Consider the following 24,067-nt stretch of genomic DNA (forward strand, 5'->3'; position numbering starts at 1 on the left):
CAGAGTGATAAAGACACGAGTGATGCAGGGGAAGGCCTTACCTTTGGTCGCTCCATCAGAGTGATAAAGACACGAGTGATGCAGGGGAAGGCCTTACCTTTGGTCGCTCCATCAGAGTGATAAAGACACGAGTGATGCAGGGGAAGGCTTACCTTTGGTCGCTCCATCAGAGTGATAAAGACACGAGTGATGCAGGGGAAGGCTTACCTTTGGTCGCTCCATCAGAGTGATAAAGACACGAGTGATGCAGGGGAAGGCTTTAGTTTTGTCTAGCTCCACCACAAATTTACACTTCCCACAGTAATGCACGTCCTTCAACAGCACGTCTATACTCAAGTTCTTTATCTTAAATTCAACCTAAATGTATCTGGTGTCATCAAGATTCAAGATCATAAAACAAGATGTGCTAAATCACAACACATTAATTTACAGTCTTACTAATACTGTCTATAACAATGATTTGTTGTCCTACCTTGAGCAGCATTCATCCCACATTCCTCTGTACGAACCTTGAACATCATCTTAAAGTCGTTAGAGCTAATAACGGGTCGCATCTCCAGAATGTAGAATCGTTTAGGATTGTAGGAGCCAGGCTCAGGGCTCCCTCCGTTGGTATCGTGCTGTGATTCAGATCTTGTATCAGATCCCGTCACTCCCTCTATTACTGGAGTTGAAGTTCCGAAATCAAACTGCCTGGAAAAGTGGAAATGTGGAAATGTCACGAGTTGAAACTACGTGAACAGAGACAATTAATTGAACCCCTTCATTTCTGCCGTTTTCCGGGACAAAAATATTTTCAACTGTAAAAATCGACGATACAAATTTGTTAACCCTCCTCTAAAAAAGTGATTTCAATTTCCGGCACCATCCGGAAAGAGTTTACACCACTAAAAAAAACTCACGTAAGAACAATCTTAGATATGTATCCAGGTTTGACCTCAGCAAGAATCGGATCTAACATCTCCTTCATCTTTACGAAAATAGCATTTCTATTGGTCTCGTAAAACAGTTTTATCATCAGGTTCAACCAATTCATGCTCTCTGGTCGTGATATCCTACCTAGGAGAACTTCACATTTTTGTTAAGGAACGTGCTAACGTAAGTCAGCTGATTCACCATATTTTGTCACGCCCATGGTACGTGATAAAAAACCAGCTGAAAATGGAATTAATCACGTACGTGGGGAATTTTCTTCCCACGAAAAACAATTAATCACACACATTACGGAGGGGCCTGGGAACTGATAAATTATTATATTTATCTAGTCAATTATTATAGACTCTAAACATCCTGAAAAACACGTCCGGATGTCCCGCTGATAAAAAGGAGGAAGTTAACAAGCCTTACCATCAGGCGTGAGATGTTTGCTGTTGCTCCTCATGAACTCCTGTCTCCGCTCCTCGAACGGTCTGTACCTGCAGTATCATGATACTGAAGCTCTAGATTCAAGTAATTAAGTAATTAATTAAGTAATTGCTGGATAGCTAGCACTGTGATCATGGGTCTCATTTCGTGATTCTGTCAAGGTCTGAAAACTTTATAAATCAGGGAAATCAGAACTTTTCTTGGAAGTATTTAAAAGCTCTACTGATATCTAGAATAGTGATATCTACAAATAAACAGAAAACAAGACTAACTTTTTCTTCTTCTTAAGGAAGAGCAGAGCGAAGAGGGTGAGGGAAAGGGCTATGACGGCCCCCAAACCCCCACTTATGAGAGCGACGTACAGCCATGCCATAAAGAGATGGCTCAAGGACCTGTTCACATGACACGGTAGGGGACACGGACCAGTTACATGGACTAGGGAGGAGAAGGGGTATCAGAATAGTGATCACTGTGCACCACTTCCCAGAGCTGATAACTAACATGAGATTTGACACTCTGTGATTAATTTCGTTCTATGCCCACGTGGGCATAGAACAGAATTAATCAAAATCCTCGCGCACAATCATCATTTAATATTGAGCAAACGTGAACAGTTTTTTTTCAATCTTCGTTATGACAAGAACAAAGTTGAAGAATTCTTAATATTAATAATAAGGTTCACTAAATGTGAATACTTTTCATCATTCTGATAACCCCTTATCCTCATAATAAGGGGTTACTGTTCAGTGGTGATGATGGTGCGCGATGATTTTGATTAATTTCGTTCTATGCCATAGAACGAAATTAATCATAGAGTCAGAGTGTTAAATATCATAATATAAACTATCGGCTCTGGTTGTAAACATGAAAAAAGGGAGTTTCAAATCGAGCTAAGAGTAAGGCTTGTTAAACTAAACGGTGACAAAACTTAGACTAAAGACCGATAACATCATATGAGAAACATTGCGAACATATTTGCGATGTTTAATTTGATACCGTGTCATAGCCCAGGCAGTGTAATTTAAGAGGGTGTGAATGTTTTTGATATTCATAGTGAATATGTATTATGCAATGAGTACATTCGAATCTCCCCACCATACCGTTTTTTGTTACTGTTCCATGTTTAGTGTTTACATATTTTACAAGTCAGAAGGTAAGAAGCTAAACGTGCAATAGGCAAGTGTTGGCTATAAGCTTCAGGAAAATATAAACTTGTCAGATATTATTACTAAACTACAAAGTACAAAGTAGTTTAGTAATAGTCAGTTAATGTATTTATTACTGCAGATGGACGATGGTCATCGTAACTTTGACGTCGTGCGATGGGGCTCAATTTCTGCAAAATGATTTGATTTTAAAAAAAACAACTCACAAGCTCTAATTCAGTTAAAGTAATTCAGTGCAAAGGTACAAAACTACGAAAAGTCACTCAATAGCAAAGAAAACCTAATTATTAGAGCTTTTCATCTGGAAGTGAAACAAATTCTTCATATTATGGAGCTAGGGTATGACTACAAACAGCGTTTGTAGCATTTTATTTCACAGCATTTTTATTTCACAAGAAAACAAAAACGGAGTTTGCTGTGATTATAACACGCTAATAGATAAATTATCACTGATCCAAAAATGAATAAGAAGTAGAACTAAGAAATGTATGACGGAACAGTGTACAAACTACAATGTACTTTGGACGTCCAACCAAAATAAGAAGCCAGCACGGTAATACGGTGTACAGCATGGCAGACAATTCCTCAGATTTATATGATATATTCGGGTCATAAGTCATACGGATAACTTTTTCGACGGATAACGTTTCACTGTATAGAAGTACCGTGGTAGAAATGTACCTCCCGACAAAATGTTGGCATTATCATTATCATATGCGGGCACATTCACGATCAATTAAATGAATTTGAATTTTTGTCGGCAGTAATTTTCAAAGTACATACTGCAAATTAGGTAGCGGAAATTGTAATGTTGCAATTACATGGAGGTTTCTATGTCAGCTCATTGGAAATTTTTTCTAAACGCCGGAAATCACGAAAAAGTTACAATTTACCCTCACTGAAGTCTGAACATTGTGAGAAATACAAATTGTGAGAAATACATTTTCTTGACAAGACCATTAGACCAAGATGTTAAAAATGTTGTAAATATCAAAAATTACAAGGAAGTTCAAACTATGAACAATCTGACAAACTGTGACATTTTAAATTTACAATGCAGCGTTGACGATATAAGTCACCCGACTTTTGACTGAACTGAGAAGCAACCAATTTGGTATAACTCTTGAAAATTTCAAGAATGAGTGTATGCACTAGTTTAGAATGAACCTGATGATATAGGACAGACACATTACAAGCTGACAACAACAAAAGTTGCAGCACGGCTATTTCAACAGTTGAAATAGGAGGCGGGGGATCTCACTGATTGGTATTTTGCAAATAAATGATATACCTGGCCCGACAAGGCATTATGTGGCATTATGTGGCATTATGTGGCATTATGAGCTTCACTGTTTCGAATAGTTATTAAATCGTTACATGGCCACTATTTGGTTTGTAGAACAGTAATTGAGATACGGGCACATATAACATTACACTATTTGGTTTGTAGAACAGTAATTGAGATACCTCATAACATAGGAAATAAAGGCACACAATGTGATAGGGGATTAACATATTTAACACTAGAACAAACAGCTGTGTGCTAAAAATACATGTTGTAGGGATCACAAGAGGTATTAATAGATCCGGTACTAGAAGCCGGTGGTTCTAGATCTGAGGGTTTAGCTCAAGATTGGATGATTTATTTTATCTTCACACCCTAGAGTAAGTGTTTAACGTTTATAAATAATCACACGGGAGGTCCTATATATATATAGAGTATTATTATTATTAAATCATTATATTGATTATTACGACGGCATACCACATTAAAGCATGAATAAAGCATCTGGATGTTTCCTAATTGTAACATTAGCCATTACTGTAGTTAAATTAACGAGTCTTGTCGTCCTATTTAATAATTACTAATGATTATGATTTATTTATTTGTCTATTGATCATAAAAAGTAACATTGCCTCTTTTGCTAATGATTGATCATAAAGTGTATCATTACCTCCCCCTTGGAATTCAGGCATGAACAGTGAACAATGGACACAGTAGCAGGAATTAGCAAAAGAACAGTGAGAACAAAAACAACGAAAATGTTTAATTGGTATGTACCGTATTATATAATGAATCTGATAAAACTGATTCAATTCTGATTCAATTATCACAAGTAAAGAAGTGGAAATAACGAAATCTAAAGACGATGTAAGTCCATTCCTTCAACACTGCTAATTCCACTTCAAACAACATCAGATTAACACAAACTGTGTTAAAATGTACATTGTACATTGTACTCTCCACTACTTATCGGTACTTGGAGGTCAGCAGAGGCGTGAAATTGCTGTGAGATTGTCTTTTTTTGGGCCAGCGAAAATAGAGCACAAGCTTGGTCGACGTTATCTTGTTCTAATTAAAAGTTAGTTAAAGTAGACAGAGGAAGAAATCAGGTGAATTAAGAACTATAAATCTTATTTCCCGTTCAATTTCGGGAAATCATTGCAAATTTGTGCGCACTGATACTTTGAAAACTGCAGTTCGATGCAACAAGGCGTGATATTTAAATTGTTATGTTGAAATGAAGAATATCTCAACTTCGCACGATCGGCTAATTAACAACAGCAGGGTTACAATAATGACGGAAAGTTACGTGCACGCTTCACTGGCCTGATAAGCTGTTAACAGGTATAAATATAAAACATGCAGCAAGCATGCGTGCAAGCAATTAAATAAACCAACCAGCTTAACCAGAACATTTTCCTCGGAAATTCATGAATTTCACGAAACAAAAGGATGTTTAAAATAGGGTTCCTAGACAGTAGACATGTACGTCAAATTTTCAATGATCATGAGAAGATAAGAATGTATTGAGAGCCGAACATTATCTCGTATATATACGAGAATATGCGATATTATATACGAGAATATGCGATATTATGCACGGAAATATGTACGAGATTCTCGATCTGAATAAAATAGGTCACTCAGTACAGACAACAATACCGTACATATAGACTACTGACTACTATACTGACGCTACAAATATGACATCTGTATACGATGTAGTGCAGAAATTGTATTGTGTACACCAGCGCTTAAAATCACCCAATAACAAGACTGCAGCTGTACTCAGTAATGATCATATGTCCAATTTTGGTAGGATCTATTCGCCGATTTTACAGATCATGGGATAATATTTACGGGGAAAAGATTTCGGGACTGGGGAAGGTGCACTGCTGCCCTCGAAGTACAAAGACGGGCTAACTTGTTGGTTATAATACAAGTACCATACTTCTTTACTTCCTGGAGAAGGAGCTAATGTCTGTGAGAATCCACCTTAAAACATTAACAAATGAAACACAAGTTTGCTATGTTGGGGTACTACCAACCCTCTCCAGCCAGTTACAAACTTGTTGCCTTGATTACATAGTGAGCTGTAAAGTAAATAAATTAAAGATATCATTAACTACACATGCAACTACTATATAGCTAATACTACTATGAATCATTGAGTAGTATTAGTAAGTAGAAAGAGTAGTAAGTAGGGGTAACTGTAAGACGTAAGTAAGTGGTGAGGTAGATTATTTCAATCCTCCACCTTCCATCACGCGTAAATCAGACCTTTAATTGGCAGTACCACTTATAGCGAGAGTGTATATATCTTATTCTGTGATCTTATCTTATCTCTACACTCATTCCCACACAGCTAAATGAGCATAGTTAAGAAGTTCTTCGAGTTTATTTTCTCTCTAACTTGATCGCTTGAGATTGCCGTTGCAGAGGTCGTTATAGAAACCTGCCCTCCTTTTTCTACCATTTATATTAAAGAAATACGCTTTAGAAGCACTAAAAGAACTCCTTCATGCCTAAATAAACGAAATTTAGAGATTGTTCTCTGTTTAAAATTGGCGGATGATACACAAAAAATATTGTACACCCGCGTTAACAGATAAGCTGCAAGATTTAATTATATTTCGAAAAAAATGAACCACCCTAACGTGATGAGAATCATCTGGTCATAGAATTAACATTGTCATTGAATAAGGGAGATAAAGAGGTGCAGTTATTGAACCAAACAAGAAAAATAATACCAAGTTAAGCACTAAGCAGGAGACACTTTCGGATATTGCAGTTATTGAACCAAACAAGAGAAATAATACCAAGTTAAGCACTAAGCAGGAGACACTTTCGGATATTGCAGTTATTGAACCAAACAAATAATACCAAGTTAAGCACTAAGCAGGAGACACTTTCGGATATTGCAGTTATTGAACCAAACAAGAGAATACCAAGTTAAGTACTAAGCAGGAGACACTTTCGGATATTTCCGGTTTTAAAACTTGAACGGTTGAAAAACACCTGTTGGAAAGCCAAGCCAGAGCGTCATACAGTGTGCCAACAATTCAGGTATATAGAATGTAAGGTTGGAACGCAATCTGTTGAATTCAGGGTTGAATTCAGGTGCAGAAGCAAGACAGGGAGCTGAGGGGGGTAATGACTAGTGAGGTGTAATTATGACAGTAATTAGTGGTGATAACAGTATAGAGCAGGTGGGTGTTAAAGCTAGCTGTATCTCTCTCTCTTCTATTCCATAGAATTAACCACCTATTATATAGTCTAGAGTTTTCCGTGTTACGAATGAGAAATATTGTTCGCATACCAAACGTAACTGAATCTAAATTGGCATGAATAGTTATCCGGTATAAAATACTGGAAAGCAAACCCACAAACGTGGAGGAAAACAGAAGACAGGTAGAAATATTGACTATAGGGTGGGAGCTGTAAACTTAAAACTTCTGCTGAGTACAGTGGAAATTTGAGATGGAGGAATTAGATCAATAATTAATTAATTAATAATTAATTATAGCACAACTTAGCTGTGCCCCACAGTAATTGTTAAATAAGATTCTGGAAAAGAGCAAACTTGAATTTCACACACAGTACTAGTAGTAATAACACACAGTTGACTTACTAACTAAAGGGGGGTTTAGCGTTGGACTATAACTAACTACATATACAACTTTATTATAACTATTATTATATTTACCTTTATTATATTTTCTATTGTTTACATATTGTTATTTCATATAATACCTATAGTCGGTTCAGCCATGGCTCTCTAGCTAGGGCAGGTTTGACTTATATATGTATATAGTTGTATATATACAACTAACTACAACACATAATACAATTACACAGTGTTCTTTTCTATCTTGTCACAAGGGGTCGCCTCGAGATACGTTGTTTTCATGTGTACATGACTACCATCAATCGTACAATTACACATATTAAGTTATAGCAAGGTTAACCTTGTTAGTGTTGAACACTGGATCGTGTAGACGGCTAATATATAACAGATCCCATATCGAAGTTATTATTCTCTTCAAACCTATCTTTACTGCTGACAAGGATCGAAACTCAAAGTGAGATTCGATCAGAAACCCCACCAATATTCAAATAGTGAAAACGATCGTTTTGATTTCGTACAAAGATAATTACAAAATCGTACTTCTAGTTCTTTGCAATTTAAGGAATAGAATACACATTACACATTATCACAACGAAACTGTGGGACACACAAGAATTTGATAATTATAAATTGCTTTACAGTTTACACTGACTTACTGTTCAAGAACAGGAAGTAAAATAAAGGATGAAATTCATATGTTTAGCCTATTTAGAATACAGAAAAGCGAAAATGAAGAATTCCTGACATTGTCACACAACAACAATGAAATTACTTATATATTCTTGAGTCTTAGTGTCAAAGTGCAAGCTGTGCCACTGATTTACGAAACTAGCCCGACTTTATCCTCACTAATCTGCGGGGAATCATGGTAAACTGAGAACAATTAAAATACAATATTAGCACCAAGAAATGAGGGAAAAGTTACACGGTGATCTAATAGCGATCGAGTTAGGGAGAGAATTAACACGGAGAAATTCTTAATTGGACTATTTAGTTTCTTGATAATTTGGGAATGAGCGGCGAGATAATATCACAGAATAAGATATGAGATACAATCGAACAAGTGAAATACTGTGTAATATTAATAAGTGGCACTGCCAATTAAAGGTTTGAAGTGCACGTCATGGAAGGTGGAGGAATGTGTTACCCCACTGTGCAGTGTGAGGGTTGCAACGTTACCCCACTGTGCAGTGTGAGGGTTGCAACGTTACCCCACTGTGCAGTGTGAGGGTTGCAACGTTACCCCACTGTGCAGTGTGAGGGATGCAGTGTTACCCCACTGTGCGGTGTGAGGGTTGCAACGTTACCCCACTGTGCAGTGTGAGGGTTGCAACGTTACCCCACTGTGCAGTGTGAGGGTTGCAACGTTACCCCACTGTGCAGTGTGAGGGTTGCAACGTTACCCCACTGTGCAGTGTGAGGGTTGCAACGTTACCCCACTGTGCAGTGTGAGGGTTGCAACGTTACCCCACTGTGCAGTGTGAGGGTTGCAACGTTACCCCACTGTGCAGTGTGAGGGTTGCAACGTTACCCCACTGTGCAGTGTGAGGGTTGCAACGTTACCCCACTGTGCAGTGTGAGGGTTGCAACGTTACCCCACTGTGCAGTGTGAGGGTTGCAACGTTACCCCACTGTGCAGTGTGAGGGTTGCAACGTTACTCCACTGTGCAGTGTGAGGGTTGCAACGTTACCCCACTGTGCAGTGTGAGGGATGCAGTGTTACCCCACTGTGCAGTGTGAGGGTTGCAACGTTACCCCACTGTGCAGTGTGAGGGATGCAGTGTTACCCCACTGTGCAGTGTGAGGGTTGCAGCGTTACCCCACTGTGCAGTGTGAGGGTTGCAGCGTTACCCCACTGTGCAGTGTGAGGGTTGCAGCGTTACCCCACTGTGCAGTGTGAGGGTTGCAACGTTACCCCACTGTGCAGTGTGAGGGATGCAGTGTTACCCCACTGTGCAGTGTGAGGGTTGCAACGTTACCCCACTGTGCAGTGTGAGGGTTGCAACGTTACCCCACTGTGCAGTGTGAGGGTTGCAACGTTACCCCACTGTGCAGTGTGAGGGTTGCAACGTTACCCCACTGTGCAGTGTGAGGGTTGCAACGTTACCCCACTGTGCAGTGTGAGGGTTGCAACGTTACCCCACTGTGCAGTGTGAGGGTTGCAGCGTTACCCCACTGTGCAGTGTGAGGGTTGCAGCGTTACCCCACTGTGCAGTGTGAGGGTTGCAGCGTTACCCCACTGTGCAGTGTGAGGGTTGCAGCGTTACCCCACTGTGCAGTGTGAGGGTTGCAGCGTTACCCCACTGTGCAGTGTGAGGGTTGCAACGTTACCCCACTGTGCAGTGTGAGGGTTGCAACGTTACCCCACTGTGCAGTGTGAGGGTTGCAGCGTTACCCCACTGTGCAGTGTGAAGGGTTGCAACGTTACCCCACTGTGCAGTGTGAGGGTTGCAACGTTACCCCACTGTGCAGTGTGAGGGTTGCAACGTTACCCCACTGTGCAGTGTGAGGGTTGCAGCGTTACCCCACTGTGCAGTGTGAGGGTTGCAGCGTTACCCCACTGTGCAGTGTGAGCGTTGCAACGTTACCCCACTGTGCAGTGTGAGGGTTGCAACGTTACCCCACTGTGCAGTGTGAGGGTTGCAGCGTTACCCCACTGTGCAGTGTGAAGGGTTGCAACGTTACCCCACTGTGCAGTGTGAGGGTTGCAACGTTACCCCACTGTGCAGTGTGAGGGTTGCAACGTTACCCCACTGTGCAGTGTGAGGGTTGCAACGTTACCCCACTGTGCAGTGTGAGGGTTGCAACGTTACCCCACTGTGCAGTGTGAGGGTTGCAACGTTACCCCACTGTGCAGTGTGAGGGTTGCAACGTTACCCCACTGTGCAGTGTGAGGGTTGCAACGTTACCCCACTGTGCAGTGTGAGGGTTGCAACGTTACCCCACTGTGCAGTGTGAGGGTTGCAACGTTACCCCACTGTGCAGTGTGAGGGTTGCAACGTTACCCCACTGTGCAGTGTGAGGGTTGCAACGTTACCCCACTGTGCAGTCTGAGGGTTGCAACGTTACCCCACTGTGCAGTCTGAGGGTTGCAACGTTACCCCACTGTGCAGTGTGAGGGTTGCAACGTTACCCCACTGTGCAGTGTGAGGGTTGCAACGTTACCCCACTGTGCAGTGTGAGGGTTGCAACGTTACCCCACTGTGCAGTGTGAGGGATGCAGTGTTACCCCACTGTGCAGTGTGAGGGTTGCAACGTTACCCCACTGTGCAGCGTGAGGGTTGCAACGTTACCCCACTGTGCAGTGTGAGGGTTGCAACGTTACCCCACTGTGCAGTGTGAGGGTTGCAACGTTACCCCACTGTGCAGTGTGAGGGATGCAGTGTTACCCCACTGTGCGGTGTGAGGGTTGCAACGTTACTGCACGAACTCTCTCTCGGGAGAGAGTTCGTGCTAAAAAGTATAAAATATGCCAAATATTAAGACACTACCGGACCACGATGTACATGGGGACTTACCAGTTGCCACCCCAAACGTGATAAAGCCACTTTTCTCCACATTTCATGCTACCCTGTTCATGGTTCATTATTAGCCGAAAATATTTTTTGACCTAGTCAAAAAATTTTTGATTTTTGAAGGATTCGAGTAGCTGTAGAGTTAAAATGTGACGAAAAATATGCATTTAAAGATTTTGGAATTACATTTTTAAAAAGAAATATCCGTCAAAATTTTTTGAAACCGGACCGGAACCGGATCCGGATTTTGAAGCCGGATATCGGGCCGGATCCGGATTCAACCGGATATCCGGTCGGTTCCTAGACTGTGGATTCCATAAAACTATGACATAATGATTGGTAAAGGGACAACATGTTTCTACAGCACAACCCTGAATTACCCGCGGAGTTTGAATTGTGGTTTGGAGGTAAAATAAAAGGCGCGGTACATATCGGGGTAATTACGGTACATATCGGGGTAATTACGGTACATCGGCGTAATTACGGCAAATCTTGTCATACGTTGTGACTGCGTGACCCGCCGCGCACCTTAGTTGTTAGTGAAACGACCGTGGGGGTCACGACGTGATACAAGGTAGATCGGGGTAATTACGGTACATATCGGGGTAATTACGGTAAATCGCGGGGCGGGTTAAATCTTTTTTACTGTACAAGAAATTTAAAAAGGCTGCCATTGAAGGGGTTGAAGACAATGGTCTACTTCACCAAGGAGGGGTTGGGAGACTGGAGAGGCACCTGTGATCAATGAGCACGGTCTACAACCAAATACATGGTTACCATATTATATTATAATTGTTTACTCATGGGCGGCGCTCAGCCTGTCATTCCGCCGAATATCTATATCTATGAATTTTATACTTATAGCCCCAGGTAAGTATACCTCTCTCTGAAATAGAACATGATAAACATCTCAAACTTAAATTTAAAACTGAGACTTAAATTTTAAACAAAAATTCAATTATTGGGCTCTGATCCTGTGTCAACAAATAACACCCAGAAGTTTTTAAGGATGAAACTTTGCTTGTTAAACTATTTTTAGATTTGCAGATTTTTATATTTGTTTATTGACGTAGTGGATGGTTGAGTCGATTTCAAGCACAGGTCGATCTCAAATCCAACGATAGCAGTGACCACTGACCGTCGACACTGATTTATTTACCATAATAATTGATATTGTTAGATTGTGCCGTAAAAATAAACAATTGTTTAATTAAATTATTGTTTTAATTTTATTAACTCTACCAACAACCAAATCTACAATAATAAGTTTCAAATATGTTATTTTTATTGAAATGGATATGATTTTGGAGAAATTTCGTCTTACTAATGTAAGACGTCCATTTTACCAAAAGGCACATGGTTGTACAACTTCCAATAATTCCATCTTCTAAAAGAGATACAGATTACGATAGTCGAAATGTGCGCGGTCAGGGATTAGCACATAGCAGGTATAATTTAGTAGTGGAACAGCAATACTAAGGTAATGGGACTACTGCGGACCCTCTACCGGCCAAACCTTGTTAACAAAGCCGCAGTCAAGGTTCGGTGAACGGTAGTTAAAAGCGCTTAAGGGACATAAGTCAAATTGGTAGAGCAACATCATGTAGTGGACTTGATGAGGAGTAGGTAGAATGTTAGGTTGCTCCTTTATAAATCGTCTTTTTCTCCGATAATAAGTTGACATCAAGTATTGAAAATTATTCGAGAAGAATCTCGAATAATTTAGTTGCAGCGTGCCACATGGCTATCTAAACTGCAAACCCTACCCATTGCTGAGCAAGGCCTTTATTTCTTAAGAAGTCCACTACATGATGTTGCTCTACCAATTTGACTTATGTCCCTTAAGCGCTTTTAACTACCGTTCACCGAACCTTGACTGCGGCTTTGTTAACAAGGTTTGGCCGGTAGAGGGTCCGCAGTAGTCCCATTACCTTAGTATTGCTGTTCCACTACTAAAGAAATAATCCCGATTACACTCGACCTCTGCCTGATCCAGAGGATATCACCATTTTACCTTCACACAGACATCGAACGCTGTAAGAAGATGACGATCAGACCTCATTATAGCAGGTATAACTATAAAAATAAAATGATAATGTGTTAAACTGGAAGTGAGAAGATCAAAGATATGTTTTAAACCGTGTGATTTTTCTGTCGAAACGTGTGATTTTGTGCCCAAACTTTGAACTTACAAATTGGTAGTGGTAATCTAATTTATAAGCTCAAACTTCTAGAATCTTGGTGAGCGGAAAATTCCCGAAAGGCTTAGCGGTCGCATATATCTTTACTTTAAGAATCATTAGATTATTCTGTAAACTTAAATAACTTTCTTATCTTGTCTTCAACTTAACCAAATAAATTTAGATTTATAAGTTTAATCACTTAATTCAAGGAATTGATCGAAATTCTAGGAATCAATAGGAATCTATTACCCATTTCTCGATGGCTGTCGCTTGTCTACGAATTTGATTTGGAGCTGCACGGTAGTTTCTCGTTGTTGATATGTTTGAAGTCAGAACATTCGTCAATCTTGGTATTAATAGCATGCAACATTCCTGGAAGTCATCCTTCTGTTATCTAAAATGTCTAATTCACCTGTATTTATCGTAGTATTTATACTACTATATACCAGTTAGAACTGGTAAATTTTAGAACCCACGAGGAACCCATTTAAGCGTACTATACTCGAATTAACAATTTTTTTTCTAGAACTTTTATCATTTATAGCCGCAAAGTTGTTTCATTCGGGATTGTTCGTTAAGTGAAATAAAAGTTCATGGTGGTAAAACATTAGTTAGTGACAGCACAATGTCGTGACATCATGATGTCGTGACAGCACAATATCAGGACTCAGGACAGCATGATGTCGTGACAGCACAATGTCGTGACAGCATGATGTAGTGACAGCACGATGTAGTGACAGCATGATGTAGTGACAGCACAATGTCAGGACAGCATGATGTAGTGACAGCACAATGTCAGGACAGCATGATGTAGTGACAGCATGATGTAGTGACACTATATAGACAGTAGACATGCAGTCAATGCAACATAATGTAGGATGAAAAATGGTTTTGAATACTGAGTGACTTTACTTATAGATGGCACGGTGCCAATTATTGGCACCTTATACTCATCTGCTATTGGAACTTGAGGATAAAATAAATATTTGATCTTAAGTTGTTTGAAGCATGGTAAGTTATAACATAGGATATAGCATTATAGGCTGAAGAACAAAAACCACAATTGCACTGGAGACTAGGGGGTTCATCGTCAAACTATTTTTATTTTATTCATTTGCCAATAATATATGTTAAATAATCGAATAGCAGTATGGCACCTGCCAAGTCTACAATAACAAGGGGTCGTTCACATATTATGTAATTGGTAATCACTTTTTGGACAATTTGTAACCCCCCCTCCCCCCTCCGCAATCAGTTTTACACATAGCTATTGTGTCAAAATTACAGTAGCATAATCATTTGGAAACCTCCCCTCCCCCCTCGGTTGATTACGTAATATGTGAACGACCCCTAAGGTCCGCACTCCGCTGATGTTAATTTTTGTACTGGAAATGAACTAAATTCGGAGAAATTTCATCTTATTAATGCCAGACGTCCATTTTACCAACAAGGAATGGTTGTACAACTTCCTTCTTTTAAAAGAGATGCAGATTACGATAGCAGAATTCTCGGCACCAAAATTTAACAATTTAATTTAGGCATGAAGGCCCAAGATTGATGAAAAGATAAGATTACTTTTTCTGATTGTATTGTAAGGAATGGCTTAGCATGGCAATTTCCGAATTTGTTCACTGGCATTACCGAGTTAATTGTTCTGCCCGAAGTTCCGTGAAACAAGATTCACTTAAGACACTTCCTCTTCTCAGGAGAAGTCATTAATTCTATGATACGTGATACTAAGTCTAATGTAATTAATATTACGGAACACTGATAAGACGGATGCGATTAGAATCATCATGCAGACGGTTTTAAATATTCAATAAATAGTTCTCTCCAAACATAATCCCACTTATCGTTTTAAAATTTTGTATGGCCAGACCATCTGCTTTCAGCTGAACCTGCATTGTTGAAATCTACAACTCGCAGACAAGCTTTTGATAATAAGTTTCCCGACAGTCGCGTCTGACTAGCATAATTGTCTGTTAAATGAAACATGTTTTCAGTTTACTTAAATTCTTAAAATAGAAAGTGAAATGGCTGATAAAAATGCTATTTCTAGAAGTATCAATTTGATTTGTATTTTGGTCCCGGAACTTATAAGCCTGTTTGCCGGCTCCTCAATTAGACATATCCAACTGTTCGAGAAATCAAGTAGAAATAATCACACCTGGACAGATATGTCTTCAGGGCGAACCTGATACCGATCCCGAAGGTTCTGACAGACCACATAAAACAACTTAAGACGTTAAAAAAAGTTCTTTAAAAAAAGTCAGAAAAATATCAAAATTGGGTCATACATCCGGATCCCGATGGCACTGTCGTGGCACTGTCGTGGCACTCTTGTGGCACTGTCACAGATGTATGACCCAAAATTGTTGGAGAAAATCTTATTTTTCAAAAAAAGGGTTTGAAACAAGAATTTCGCCGCGGTAACACCACGCACGATCAAATTTCCCTACTGCATACAATGTAATTGTTCTACTTAATTGTATTCCAGAGTGGTGTTTGGCGCATGTAATAATCGTTCATATTATATTAGGCGTGCAGAACTTGGAAAATTCTGCGCGCATCTGAGGTGTCGCCGTCGCGTCGATCTGTATGTGGTTTGGTTGTAGATCATTTCATACTTTGCGCGGTTTTGTTTCGTGTTAAAAATAACGATGTCACGTCATATTACTGCATCGTATGCCAACTTAATTGACTGTAATAAAATATTCTGTCTCGTCTTAGTTATTATTTGTATGTAACATAAACTAATACATTTTGATGCTTACTCGACACATCTACACTCTATACTACAGCACCATAGACTTTCGACTTCCGAGCCTTTAATTTATTTGATATGGGATTCTTTAAAAGCATACCGCAATCTTGATATTATTTGCTTCTTGAATGTAAATGTAAAGTAATATCTGTTCTTAACTTTGTATTCGCTTTTTACTATTCAGTTTCGATTAACTGTTAAATAATCAGCCACGAGTCCATGGTCTATCAGCTGATAACATAATTTTATTTGTTTTGACTTGCTGAATTTTATCACTCGGTAATTTATTAAGCTTGTTTCACCAAAATAACACTTAAATTGATGATTGATCCGTGTGTAACAGTCGTCAAGCACCAAAAACTGGTTGCTATGCCTGTAATTAATTAACACATAACTGGCGTCGCGCGCGCAATATAGACTCTTTTTATACACATAATTGTAGGGGAGTGGTCTATATTGCGAAGGAGCAGACTTTTGTCGACACCGTAGGACCGTCGGGCCACCTCATATATCCAAACCCGATTACTTATTCCCTACGATCTTTTTGCCTTCGGCAAGAGTAGGGAAAAAAATTTTGAAGAAAATCGGGGTTTGCAGTAAATCGGGGCTTTAATTTTGAACCAAGAATTTTGAACCAAGAATTTTCTCGTAATTCCGAAGAATTGTTCAAGAGCACTTCGGGGTACTGGCCAGACCTCCTGAGTTCTGTGAATTTTCACGTTACCCTGAGACACTTCCACTGTCTCTCAGAAACTTCATTTATTCTATGATATGTGATCACTGTGTCTAATGCAATCGACTGAAACCCTGATAAGACGGTATATTATTCAATAAATAGTTCTCTCTTAACATAATCATCATGCATCGTTATCGTTTTGAATTTGTTTATGACAGGACCAAACCATCTCTGCCGTTTTTTGGCAAATGTGCTTCAAGACCAATAAAAATCGGAGGTTTTTGAGCACTTTTATCACATATGTGCCTTTTTGGAATCTGTATTAGAAAATGTTGAGCGTCTGGGCTGGTGTGTACTATGATTACATTGCTTTGAATTTGTATATTGAATTATATTGTATTTCAGTGCTATGTAACCAGGCGGCAAATTTGAAATGGGGTCCGTAGTCCCCACACATAGTATTATGTCCTTGTTTTACTGACTACTTCAATGAAGATCGTGCATATAATAGTTGATGAATTTCGCCATTTTAAGGGGTCCCAAAACGAAGTTTCTTGCGGCCTGCGATTGGTTCTAGGGATAGATATTGATCCAAAAAATAAATTTCGATAAAACAATCCAAATTTCAAACATGGTCTTTATTAAGCACATTTGCCAGAAAACGGCAAATGTGCTCTCAGCTCAACCTTGCCATTGCAGACAGGCTTTTAATACGGATAATATATTTCAATTTCCTAACATCAGTAGCGCCAGACTTGTACGACTGATTAACTTTTAAGTTTCATTTAATTTCTTAAAATAGAAACGAAAATGGCCTGATAAAAATGCTATTTTTAGAATTATCAATTTGATTTGTATTTAGGGCCGAAATTACAAGCCAGTTTACCGGCTCTTCAAATAGACCTGTCCAAATTTAATATTTTATCACTAGGCCGAAGGTTGTATCGTTATCATTCAAGTTGGGTTATTCGGATTTGTTGGACTTTTGGTAATATTGGGAATTTGGTCATACGACACTCGAAAAAACTTTTAAACTTTCTTAAGTCATACTCTTAACTTGTTCATATTTTCATTTTTAATATACCCTAAATCAATGGTAGATCATTAGTCCAAGTTATGAGTCTAATTACTATCAAAGCGTGACCATTATCTGTAAACAAGAGTATTTCAAGTCAAATACCTGGTCACGGGGTCACCTTGCCATACTACACCAGATAAAACAAAAAGTCCAAATGCCTTAAAGAATAGTCCCAAAATACCTGTGATTGAGCATTTATAATACACATTTGCAATTTTGAAAACACACGATTGGCCGACATTATCGGTCTTATTCGTACTGATCTTGTCACCCGAGAGCTTTGATTGAGCTCAAACAAAAAACAAAATACCACCTAATAATATAAGTAGATTTTACTTTCAAATAGTGGGGGGGGGGGGGGGGGGTACCACTGTCCATTTTGTCCATTTTGTCTTTGTCTTTTTTTACATTTTTTTGTGAAGGACAGTGTTTTGGGGACAAAATGGACAATACTAGGGACAAAAGGGACAAAAGGGACAAAAATTTTGGACAAATGAGACAAAAAATTAGACAAGCTCAAATGTAGAGAATGTATATATTCTACTCGACATCAACAATTTAGATTTTCATGTCAGTGTTTTGCTGTACTTAGAATCAACTGAAACCACTGAAGGGACTGAAATAAGCAGAATTCATCAACAGCATCACATAAATAAATGTGTACACGGTTCAGTCAATATTTCATTAATCCCATTAATCAAGTGGTGATATCAAAAAAGTCATCATCTTTTAATATCATAACGCTCATAGCGGCCAGAAGCAGATACCCAGACCCACACAATTACTTCTCCATTATTATTAACAATATGCCGACAATATCGAGCTAATGGGTCTTCGCTTTTTCCTATGAAGTAGGAGAAAAAGCATGCCCGTCCTCTAATGAAGATTTTCTTATTCCTCCTCTTTTTCCTGAACATTTGTCTCGTTTGTCCCTGTCCTTTTTGTCCATTTTGTCCATTTTGTCCATTTTGTCCCTGTCTTTTTGTCCATTTTGTCCTTTTTTGTCCCCGTCTTTTTTGTCTTTTTTGTCTTTTTTGTCCCTATTATCTTTTTTTGTCCATTTTGTCCCTCTTGTCCCTCTTGTCCCTTTTGTCTTTGTCTTTTTTCAGTTTTTTTTGTGCAGGGATAAAATTGACCCCCCCCCCCCCAATAGTCCAATCTAATGCAGGTAATCATTTTCTCACAATAGTCCGTATAATGATCGCCCTTTTAATTTCCATTGTGCTCTAAAGGAGGCAGAGCAAATTAAGTAGAACATGTTCACGTGTCAATCACGTGCCCCGTGCAAATGTGCTAATTGCACGTGCAAAGTAGCAATCACTATTTAACCATTTTAATCTGCAGACAGCATTGTCATACTATCACCCAATTCGGATTCCGAGCCCCAGGTAAAATCGTTTGAGTGCTCCATTTTGATTGGATCTCCTCAACATAGTTTCTAGAACTACCCTAGAGTTGTGGTAATTGTGTCTATACCGCGGTGACATCATGAAATGGAGGTTAAGATTCTAGATTCATTGCTACTTGAATTAGAATAGCACCCATCACTACTAACAAGTGGACTGTAGACTACATCAGGCACATGCACGTGACACTGTTGATGATGTGACTCACTCGGAATGCATCAGGTCGATCAGCATTCTGTAAATTAAATTGTTAACAGTTTGATGGGAACCAATATGAAGACATTCCGTAATGGCATAGTTCCGTATGTCGTGGTGACGCACGATAGCGTCCGACCTGATGAAGAGGTCGTTAGTTTCTAGCCCTTTATATCGAATTTGGGACATTTGATCGGAACCAGATGCAAGGAGATGCAAGACAGTGACGTCAAAATGTCGTAAAATGACGGGATTGAAAGGGTCTAACGGTTTTGGAGGGATAAAAATAGCACTGAGTCATCATTATTAGTCGAAAGCGGCATCATATAAAAAGGCACCAACCATTCAATCATCTCATCGGTTTCGTTTAATTTCTCTAGAACACTGGGTAGCCTAGGATCCATTATTGATTTTATTAGATACCAAATATTCTTATTTCCTGCTAAGATTTAAGAAGTGAGTGCGATAAGTCTTAAAAACCGTGCTTCACTACTTGCACAATCGAAACCGTCTGGTTTTTCCGATGAAAAACATATACAGGCCATTACTTCATCAATTTCTTTGTTTTTTTGTAACCCGGAAAACTCATGATGAGTCCAGGTTCTAACACAATTTCTGGAACAACCATTACCTATCTTATATCCCTAAACTTAAAGGCCCTAATCAAATTAGATATTAAATATGATTTACTCAAGCAAGGCCGGAACATTATGTTACAAATTATAATTCTTACGCTGACAGGGTTCTCAAATGAGCTGCTCATTTTTGGAACTGCAATACGATAAGCAGGATGTTTAGAACGTATCCCGTTTTTCATGGGTGATGCGTACAGTAATACGAAAATTATAAATATGATTAAGGGCGATTTAACCAGCAGTAATTTGGAAGAAGTTTCTAGCATTTCCAAGAGGCAGAACGCCCGGCCCCAGCCACGAAAAGCAGCTTATCTCGTTAGTTTGTATCCGCTTATCAAATTGTCTCATTAACTGCTGCAGCATCTGTCTGCAGGCTGTAGACAAGTCCTCGAAAAGACCCCGATTCGTAACCAACACCAAGTTCAAGTTTCAGGTTCTCAGCACGTCTAGGTTCTCCGCCTCTGAGTCACCATTTTGGTATCCAGATGATTCTACAGAAGCTAAATTCAAAATCTTCAAGTTAAACATGAGCAGCTTTCTAAGAGATTTGTCAAGCACTCTGGCTTCTTTAATTTTGTAGAGTTCTATCTCTGAAAACCGAGCCTTATTTGATATTTTCCTCATGAAAATAGCATATATGACATGGTTTTGATCTCAGAATTGTGTCTACACTGATTGAACCTACCACACCCTGTACCGTACGACTGGTACCGTAATCGAACAATTCTGTTCATCCTATTAGTATTATCAGATTTGCCTCATGTCACGTACCCCCATCCCATCTGAAAGCTTTAAAGGAGCCATATCGGCGTGAATGAGCATTCCAAGCCTTATCAGCTAATCGTAAATTAAAGCCAAGGGCTGATAAGTTTTTTCAACATCCACCAATGGAAGTTCACGACCGGTGGTACCAGCCAGTAAGAAGCTAACATACTTGGAAATTCGCTGCAATACTCAAAAAACAATTCAACTGTGACGTCAACCGACGTCGGTTCAGTTTAAAATTGGAAATTTTTCTGATTATCATAGTTGCTTTTGCTCTTTGAAGTTTTGTGTCTTACCATAAAGTGATCTACCCTAGCTGTTTTCTCCTGATTCACACAAGAATATGAATTGCAGACTAGGTGCTTTCTTCTTACTGCTGGGTGAGTTTTTAACCGTTTTATTATGAAGGAGTATGAATGCAATGGGATCGGAGAGCTTAACTCTAAGGACATTTAAAATTTCCAATTTTTCGATAATCTGAAGTTATCGAAAAACACTGTAGCGATATTTTATGAACATGATTCACTGTTTGGGGAGTTATGTGCGGGTTATTTCAGTTTGTAAATCCAGCACCTAATACATGTCATGTTACACTCTTTACCCTCTTCAGCTGCCTTCGTGGTCAGTAGTGTGGCATACCCAGCCACCAGACAAGAGAGCGTAGATCTGGAACTCAAAACACACCTCGCATCAAGCAAAAGTTAGTAGCCTTCTTTTTTAAGAAAATCTAACACTTATTTTACTTCAGACATTCTAACAGCCATATTCGTTACACGGGTGTAACCAGCCAATTACAGGAAGCCAAAGGACCAATTGCAATCTTTTCAGTAATTCCGATCGATTGATAAAATGTTTAGTAGTTAATAATTGATTGGTCAAACAAAAATATTTTAAAGGCTTCTTAATCTTTACTTTCAACAGAGTAATATATTTTTGTGTTTTCACGAAGAAGGATATATAAAATAGGAACTTTTAAAGTTAGGAATGCAGAATGCTCAATAAAATGCAGAATGCTCAATAAAATGCTCATTGCTCAATAAAATGCTCAATAACATTTCCCCAGAATCTGACCCGGCATATCTGACGAAGAGGGAGGTTGACTCACTCGAAACAAACCTAGAGGACTTGGTATTGGACTTTAAAGATGATGAACTTTCTTCACGACGACTGAAAAGAGGTAAAACTCTTATTCAATAATATTAGATTCGCATTTGTAACGTTCAAAATCCAGCTACATTGAATCAACTGTTTTAATAATCGTATACATTTTTCAAAATCAGTATACTTATTCTCAAAACTTCAATTGAACTGAAAGAAATCCTCGGTAGCTCGGTCCAATACCGGGTTTTTTCCGCAAAATCGACAGAAGCATTGCGTAACATAACAAGGCCGAGGAAAAACTAGTTATAATTCTTTTGGTCGAGGTCGAAGGAAAATTGTCATTCCAAGGCCAAACCGAGTAGACGTTCGATCAAAAATCAGCCTAGAGAGGTACCATTATGCATAAAAACCAACTTTAAAAAGCAGTTGCTTTTCATCTTAGTCCGACTACATCGTAACCATATCATACTGTATTTTATTTTTTACATCCGGTACGGATATGCACTTCAGGATATCTCTCTCTGAAATGAAACATGATACACTTCTTGAACTTAAATTGATAAACTTGTCACCAAATTACACCTAGCAGTAGCAGTTTTTAAGGATGTCCATCTTCGTATTATATTGACGTAGTAGATGGTTGAGGTGGTTTCAAGCAAAGGTTGCTCTCAAATCCAACGATAGCAGTGTAGTGTAATGTGGTAAGCCAGTTACAGCAGGGGCTTAGCGTAGTTAGCATTCTTTAGGATATTGTAATTATTATAGTGAAATAACCGTTGAATTTAAGTGTAAGATTAGGTAGATTAGCGTAGTAGATTATCGATGGTTTTTCGGAGAAAGGCACGTGTTTCGGGTGTATTAGTTTAAGGATATTTATTGGCGAGATTGCGACGCGCGATACCACGTTAGTGGCAGATCTTCGAGTAGCAAGTTTAGGTGACGTGTTGACCGTTAACCGCTTCTCGAGGATTATTTACTTGAAACCTCCTCAAGCCTCCATGCCACTAATATATTCACCACATGTTTATTGTCAAACAGCTGCTGCATGATTGGGACATTGATATTGTTTGATTGTAACGTACGAATAGACAATTGTTTTTATTAAATGCATCAATTACAGGAGTAAGGAAGAATAAGAAGGGAAAGATTAGAAACCACAAAGGAATCTTCTACAAATGGGAATATCCTGTGGGATAGGGGATCTTATTCCTTGATTGGACTCGTCCGAAATAAAAAACTTTTTGAACTTTGGACCATTCAAAAGGAAGTGTTTAATGTGTTTCTATTTGTGATTAAACTTAAAATTTCTCAAATACCTGATCGTTTGTTAAGTTGAATTATTAAGTTAATTTCGTGGAAGTTTTCTCTATTTATGTGGGTTATTAACTAAGAGTTAACACTAAACATTGATATTTATTAACTTATAAGAAGGTGCAATTACTTCGGAACTCGATTTTTTACTTTTATGTTCCTAAAATTTAAATTTTTGTAAGCCTAAATTCGATTTGGGTTTTTTGTTTTGTTATTAACTTATTACGATAAGGTAATTATTTATATCACGCTCGGACATCACTCAGTGAATGGATTGAGAAAGCAAGAGTTTTGGATTAATTGAGGTCAATTCTACCTGATAAAAATTTTTATCACACATATTCTGTGCTGTAGAGACTTTAAGCCTATTAATTAAAATGGCGCCAACAAATTAATTTGCAGAATTCCGATGCGTGGCCGTGTGGATTTACAGAATTGTATTATATAGCACGTGTACAATGTTTGGATCAACAAAATATATAAAATGTTTTCGATGAAAACACAAAATAAGTTGTTTCAATTATCTTTGGGCAATCTCAAAAATTGAGTTTAAAGTTTAACGAATCTGTGGTATAATCACGACCACTTTTATAAATTGAATCTCCAAGAATCTACTTTTATACCCCAACAATTTCACAAATGAATTTACGTCGAAGATTATTAGGATATAGCCATCGATCACTTAGACTATATAATATCGTGACAAAATGAGCGAACTAAAATGTTACTTATTAGATTTCAAGAACGAGAAAGCTTTCAAAATCATCGAATAAATGAACAAGGATTCAAAGAAAACGCGAGCTGCAGAGCCAACCCAACCTCCATAATAAGGATAATGAGATCCTGAGTGCACTGCTCAAAGGGGCTATAAATCATTCTTTACATGTGCGTCATGATATCTTTAATGTAATGAAACATGGCCCCGTAGATCAGGAAATCATTAGATTATTATATTTATAAATCCACTCGAACATGAGAGGGTAGTAGAACATGT

The 24,067-nt window shown here is 38.7% G+C and overlaps 2 protein-coding genes across 2 annotated transcripts; one reads left to right on the forward strand and one right to left on the reverse strand.

Annotated features, from left to right (window-relative positions):
* Window positions 1-111: 111 nt before the first annotated feature.
* Window positions 112-1,842, reverse strand: LOC134816844 (uncharacterized). The gene is made up of 5 exons (XM_063825840.1): window positions 1,638-1,842; window positions 1,348-1,415; window positions 903-1,059; window positions 510-693; window positions 112-357 (listed from the first exon to the last, which is right to left on the reverse strand). Exons 1-5 carry the CDS (start codon window positions 1,736-1,738, stop codon window positions 112-114), a joined length of 756 nt encoding a protein of 251 aa, XP_063681910.1. The 5' UTR covers window positions 1,739-1,842.
* A 19,053-nt stretch (window positions 1,843-20,895) lies between these two features.
* Window positions 20,896-23,362, forward strand: LOC134817041 (uncharacterized). Its single transcript, XM_063826122.1, has 4 exons — window positions 20,896-21,041; window positions 21,272-21,361; window positions 21,725-21,838; window positions 22,883-23,362. The coding sequence occupies exons 1-4, from the start codon at window positions 21,005-21,007 to the stop codon at window positions 22,957-22,959; spliced, it is 318 nt and encodes a 105-aa protein (XP_063682192.1). The 5' UTR covers window positions 20,896-21,004; the 3' UTR covers window positions 22,960-23,362.
* The last annotated feature ends 705 nt before the right edge of the window (window positions 23,363-24,067 follow it).

This window comes from Bolinopsis microptera, chromosome 6, assembly GCF_026151205.1.
Source record: "Bolinopsis microptera isolate Bmic1 chromosome 6, MBARI_Bmic_1.0, whole genome shotgun sequence".
Taxonomy (NCBI): domain Eukaryota; kingdom Metazoa; phylum Ctenophora; class Tentaculata; order Lobata; family Bolinopsidae; genus Bolinopsis; species Bolinopsis microptera.

Bases quoted from the DNA above. Each gene is read 5' to 3' on its own strand.
- LOC134816844 (XM_063825840.1), bottom strand. From the start codon at position 1,738: ATGGCATGGCTGTACGTCGCTCTCATAAGTGGGGGTTTGGGGGCCGTC. The intron at 1,060-1,347 runs GTAAGGCTTGTT...AAGTTCTCCTAG, and splicing joins CAAACATCTCACGCCTGATG to GTAGGATATCACGACCAGAG. The intron at 358-509 runs GTTCGTACAGAG...AGATACATTTAG, and splicing joins ACTTTAAGATGATGTTCAAG to GTTGAATTTAAGATAAAGAA.
- LOC134817041 (XM_063826122.1), top strand. From the start codon at position 21,005: ATGAATTGCAGACTAGGTGCTTTCTTCTTACTGCTGG. The intron at 21,042-21,271 runs GTGAGTTTTTAA...TACCCTCTTCAG, and splicing joins TGCTTTCTTCTTACTGCTGG to CTGCCTTCGTGGTCAGTAGT. The intron at 21,839-22,882 runs GTAAAACTCTTA...CATCAATTACAG, and splicing joins TTCACGACGACTGAAAAGAG to GAGTAAGGAAGAATAAGAAG.